The sequence below is a fragment of the Sphaerodactylus townsendi genome, linkage group LG10, assembly GCF_021028975.2.
Source record: "Sphaerodactylus townsendi isolate TG3544 linkage group LG10, MPM_Stown_v2.3, whole genome shotgun sequence".
Taxonomy (NCBI): domain Eukaryota; kingdom Metazoa; phylum Chordata; class Lepidosauria; order Squamata; family Sphaerodactylidae; genus Sphaerodactylus; species Sphaerodactylus townsendi.
Genome location: NC_059434.1, coordinates 79,947,040 through 79,953,039, shown reverse-complemented (window position 1 = coordinate 79,953,039; position 6,000 = coordinate 79,947,040). Strand labels below are relative to the sequence as shown.

General features: G+C 46.1%; 1 protein-coding gene across 3 annotated transcripts in view; it reads left to right on the top strand.

Annotated features, from left to right (window-relative positions):
- Positions 1–1,312: 1,312 nt before the first annotated feature.
- BMP2K (BMP2 inducible kinase) overlaps positions 1,313–6,000 on the top strand; it is a 57,719-nt gene continuing 53,031 nt past the window's right edge. For 2 of the 3 annotated variants that reach the window (XM_048509440.1, XM_048509439.1), the window contains exon 1: positions 1,313–1,638. In XM_048509440.1, coding sequence (XP_048365397.1) covers positions 1,452–1,638 — 187 coding nt within the window. In that variant the 5' untranslated portion in view covers positions 1,313–1,451. The remainder of the gene's footprint in view (positions 1,639–6,000) is intronic. The other variant, XM_048509441.1, reaches the window with a different exon arrangement.

Sequence of the window (6,000 nt, the reverse complement as noted above, 5' to 3'; positions counted from 1 at the left end):
GGTTAATGATGTTCATGCAGCTATCTTGAAGTCACATATTCTATGGATTGTGTATTACAGCACTGTTGATGTTTGTGTATTTCTAAAATTCTATAATTCATTTCAAACTAAATTGTAAAGTTTATGTAATGGCTAACGGCTGAATCATCTGTCTTAAAACACTGGGGAAATGTTCTGCCAGAATGCCTTAAAAAGATAAACTAATATGTAAAGATCTTATTTTCCTAAAATGACCACTGGTACAGTTGAGGGTCAGTTTGTTTGCAAAGAAGGCAGAGTGCTCTCTATCTCCAGTACCCAGATGCTGACAATGGAGACAATAAAACTAGACCAGGCATTTGAAATGGACCTTTATCTAATTAAAAATTTTCATAGCTTCCAAAGCAGTCCATTAAAGCCGTACCCAAACTGCTTCTTACGATAAGACTGCTTTGATCATAAACTAGATCAAGTTTGAAATATTAGAGCGGGGTACATGCGACGATGGTAAAAAGCAACTGTTTAAACAGCAGCATCTCTGGTGAAAATATGTAGAGAGAAGGTTTCAAAAAAGTTTTCCTAAATCATGCCTATGTTGTTTTATTTTTACAGGCCATCAAAGCAGACTTGGATGATGTACTGTCACGCCGACTGGAAGGATGGGCAAGGACACTACATATTCAGCAGCTGGCGTTAAGTGATGTACAAAACTGCAAACGTCACTCCAACTAAAGACATCCAGACAAAACCAAATTTTAATTTCGACAAAACAGCCTTGTGGTACTGAGTTCCCCGCAGCAAAACTGAAAGCTAAGCAAAACCTGAGCTTTGCTTCAATGCAAAACCGCAAGCCACTTCGCTCCCTAGAAGGCATTGCCAGGCGTGGCAACCTCAGTTCCTGCAGAGAAAAGGAGGAGGCAAGAAAAAGGGAACGGGGGCATTGCATCCAACCCCAAAGGCGGCGAAGTTTAAAAGAACACAATGCGCACGCGCAGCTTTCCCTCGGCGCAGAAAGCCTCCCGAGATAAGCTGCCAAAGCGTCGAGCCAGTGCGCCTGCGCGTAAATCTCGGCCTCCCGAGATAAGACGCCAAACTGTCCAGCCAGTGCGCCTGCGCGTAAATCTCGCGCCCCCCCCCCCTCCCTCCCTCCCCGATAAGATGCCAAAACATCGAGCCAGCGCGCTTGCGTAAAAGGCTCGGATTCATGAGCGCCTTCGTCCCCTGACGGACGGGAGGGAGCGCGCACGCGCAGGACGCCGGCGCGTCGCGAAGGGCAGGGCGCGCGAGCCTCGTTCTCGGAGGCGCGAGGGGGCGGGGCCTCCCTCGCGCTCGCCTGGCCCCGCCCTCGCCTCCGCTTCCCTCAGGAGGGCCGGGCGTGAGGGAGAGAGAAGGAGCGGCGGCGGTGGCGGCAACCTCGGCGGCTTCTCTCGCTGGCCTTCCTCGCGGGGCTGGTGCTCCTCCCTCGCCCCGCCATGAAGAAGTTTTCTCGCATGCCCAAGTCGGACGGGACCGGCGGCAGCGGAGGGGGCAGCGGAGGGGGCGGCAGCGGCCCGGCGGCGGGCGTGGGGTCGGTGGCCGCAGGCGGCCCGGCCGTGGGCAGCAGCCGGGTCTTCTCGGTAGGGCGTTACCAGGTCACGGTGGAGGAGGTCCTGGCGGAAGGTGAGGCACTGCTGCGGAGCGGGGGCGGGGAGCGAGACCCCACCCGGGCGCCCCTGAAGCCACGCCCTTTGGAACCCCCCGAACTGACACCCCGGGGGCGCCGCCCACCCCCCGCAGGCTGGTCATTCCCTAGTCCTCCACCTCTCCAAATCCAAGGCCCTCCCTTGATTGCAGTCTGCAGAAAGCAGCGTACTGTGGGTGGAAGGGACCAGAGTCAATACTCTTAAAGAAATAAAGTAGTTCTCGTTTTGGCCAGCTGTGATCACGGTGGCCCAGGCTATCTTGGACTTGTCAGCCACTAGTCCTCAATCTCTTCCACTTCCAGGGCCGCCCTTACTTGCAGTTTGCAGTATGCAACGTATTTAGCAAACGGCTGCATGCATATGGGTGGAAAGGACCTGGTTGGATACCCTTACAGAAATAAAGCAATGTTAGGTTTGGCCAGTGGTGATTTGGGTCGCCTTGGCTAGCCTGGACCCGTCAATCATAGGCCCTCGATCTCATCAAATCCAAGGCCTGCCCTTAATTGCAGCTGGCAACATGTTTAGCAAATGACCATGGTGAATTCCAGTGGACAGTACCTGATTTGATGCCTTTTCAGATAGCAGTTCTAGTTTTGAGTAGCTGTGACCTCGATAGCCCAGGCTGGCCTTATCTTGCCAGATTTCAGGGTTGGGCCTGCCTTGTAACTGGGGGGGTGGTGTGGGATAAATTTTAATAAATCCATTGCTATGCAGAGACAGGCAATGGCTGATTAGTTCTGAATGTCGTTTGCCTTTAAAACTCTCCTGGGTCACTGTAGATCAGCTGTGACTTGATGGCGATTTAGAAAAGTAGTTGTTTAACTTACAGAGTGTCTTCTTCAACTTCCCCAATGGAAGAAAGGGGAGCAGTTATCAAAGTATTAAACATTTCATGGTGCTCAGTGTTTATAGCTCTTCCACTATTCTCCTTGCAAGGCAGGCCAGTATTTTTTCCTCAAATTGGGGGAACGTCTTGAAACTGTAATACTTTTACAATAATATAGTCTTATGTCCCTGCTTCTGTTTTTAGGGTAGCTGAGTGGAATTTAGCCGTAGGGTTCATTTACACTTAATAAGGGCATAAGATGTAACTTATCAAGTAAAAAGCTTCAGGTGATGATGCTACTACTTGTTCAAGATGCAGGACGCTAATCAACAAGTCCACCCACCCCATTAAAGAAAAATGGTCGCTTTGTGTAAGTGCCACTTGTAAGAGTGATTTGTTTGTGCATCTCTAAGGTATGTGAATTTCCAAGTTGTCATGGGTTACTACATCTACAGTAATACTACCTATAGTAATGCTCCAGGAAAGACTAGAGAAATGAAGGGTTCAGCAGCCCTGTTTTTGTAAACATAACACTTAGCAAACGCCGTTGCCATGTTTTCCTCCCTCTGGGTAGAAGGTGTTTCTCAGCTTGATCTTTTTTTATTTTAGTATTATTCAATATTTTGGGTAGGATAGAAAGCTTCAGTGTTGTTCATCTGTAAACCATACCTTAGTTTACAAAATGTCTCCTGACTTGCCCAGAGTCATCACTCCCGTTTGTTATGGAGTCTGTGAGGTGTTATTGCCACTTCATGTATATAAGTTCAAAGGGCAGCTGGGTTCTGATGAAGTGAGTGCTATTGCAGATCTTGTGCTGGAATAAATGCTTTTAGTGTGTAAGGTGCTATCGGATTCCAGTTTAGTTTTAGTGCTTGTATAGGCTTTTGTAGTAGTAGGTATTACTAATGCAGTTTTTCAGTCCTTCACAGATGCTCATCTTTTGGAAGGTCATCTTGCCCTATGCAGGTCACTTCAAGGTCAGTTTTAATTGATTCCACCTGAATGGTTCTAGTTAGCAGTGTCTGAACAGCAGCAGAGTTAAGTGTGTAGTGAATCGGTTGACAGTCAGATTTCAGTACAAATTTGAGGCATTGAAAACCAAGTCCTAGTGAACTCAGTAGGGTTTCCAGTAAGTGTGTTTAAAATTAGGCAGGGGGAAAGTCTTGTGGCAAAGGAAAAGAGAGCCACAACCAGGAAAGCCCAGTTGCACAGAGATAAATGTGTGTTTGTGTATGTGAGACACATTCCAATTTGCTTTGCTTTGCTGGCCTCAGTCTCCAGAATTAAGGGATGTATTATTCGGCGTGCCACAAAGCTTATTGTGAGGGGTGTGGCAGCATCAGTCCTTCGCTTTGCAAACCTCTGTGATTCTTAGATTATCCCCTCCTGCTTCTAGCTCTTGGCACCAACATCCAAATCCCAGTGTATGTCACCTTACAAGGCAGACAAAATCTGGGTGTGTGTGTGTGAGCCTTGGGGTTTTTTGAGGGTTCTTTTGGGTTGTGGAGCTTTTCAGTATGTATTTGTGAGTGGGTTGAAGAATAAGGAACTGAGGATAAAATTCAGTCTCATGGAGGAAAGAGTCTGAGTGCCTTCTATATCTTTATCAAGTTGGCTCTGTCTGGCTGTGGAACTGAAATTTGCAGGTGCTAATTCTTTGTATATTAACATTGGTTTAGTTGACAGCTTGCATTGTTACGATATTAGACTGTTTCCATCTTTGGAGTTTTGATCATTTTCATTTGTAATCTGTTGCAGTTGTTCCAAAGTAGACAACGCATCCATTTATGTATCATTAGCACTTAAATTTTTGCAAAGAAGCCTTTAAGATTATCATCTGTTAACTGATGAATATTAATGGTATTAGTTCTCTTATATGTTGGTAGTAATCTGCTTTAAGTTGCACTATTTCTAATTACCAATCTATTCTGTATGCTAGTTTAAGAAAAATAGGCAAGTTGATTTTTATCAGTTTCTTTAGCTGAATTTAAGTATTCCTAATAGGGAGAAGTTGTACTCTCCCTAAAGAAGCAGGTTGAAGCTTGGGGGTGCTCCCGACCCTGGGACTCCTGTTGAATACGCAGGTGGCCAGAGGTGCCCTTCAGCAACTTTTACTGGTGAGACAGGTGTGGCCCAAACTGAGTGCCACCTATCTGGCGAGGCACACGAAGCAGGGCCTTCAAATATGACCAGTGTAGGTTCATATGAGAGCAAGAGGTCCTTAAGGCCCCTTCCGCGCACACAAAATGATGCGTTTTCAAACCACTTTCACAACTGTTTGCAAGTGGATTTTGCTATTCCGCACAGCTTCAAAGAGCACTGAAAGCAGTTTGAAAGTGCATTATTCTGCATGTGCGGAATGAGCCTAAGATATGCTGAGACCAAGTCATATAAGGCTTTAAAGTTCAATACCAGCACATTGATATGGGCCCAGAAACAAATTGGGACTGAATGTAGACAGAACAAATATTGGAATGATACTGTGCCTGTTCGCCACTCCACTTTCTGGCCCAGCTTTCTCTACCAACCATAGGTAGCCCCATATAGAGCCCATAGTTGGTGAAAGGCACCCGTGGCCCTGGTTGCCACCTTTGTATCCTATGGGAGTCCTGGATCCAGAAACACTCCCAAGCTTACTCCTTGGAGAGCATGCAACCCCATCCAGAGTAGGAGACAACTCCTTCCCATAGTCAGACCTTACGCTCGCACACATACACCTCTGTGTGTGTCTCATTAAAAGAAGCCCAGGTTAGAAGTCCTAAACTTTGTTTGGATTGTGCTCAAGGGAAACATTGCCTTGAGTTCAGTTTTCAGAAGTTCATAAAAAAATAGCGAGCTTTACCAGAACTTGTTGAATAATATGTATTCAGTTTCACGAGATATGCAAGTGCATGAGATACAAAGTAGTTCTGGAGAGTTTTCAGTCACACATGACGGATAGTATTTGAATAGCCACTGCAAAGCAGATAGCACTTTAGGGGGGAGTTTCGGGAGATAGGTTGGCAGTTGTGCCGTTGTTTTGCTTGAGAGGTTGGCAGTTGTGCAGTTGTTTTGCTTGAGGGGTTGGCAGTTGTGCCGTTGTTTTGCTTGAGGGGTTATTGTGACATCAGTATACCCATCTTATTCCTTCAAGCTCACCTAAACCATTCCAGTATTGTCATTTATGATACTTTGAAATAATGATTTTGTTGAATTCACACACTGTGTGTGGTTACAGTTAGAGGAGTAAAATATTGAATGCAGAATTGTTACATCAAACGTACAGCCTAAATTTTTGTTTGGCAAAAAAATGCTCAGACATGCAACATAGAATAGGATCATAGAGTTGGAAGAGACCACAAGAACCATCAAGTCCAACCCCCTGCAATGCAGGTACACACAATCAAAGCACTTCTGACATATATTCATCCATCCTCTGTTTAAAAACCTCCACAGAAGAAGGCTCCACAATTCTCCGAGGCAGTGAATTCCACTGTTGAACAGCCCTGACGGTCAGGAAGTTCTTCCTAATGT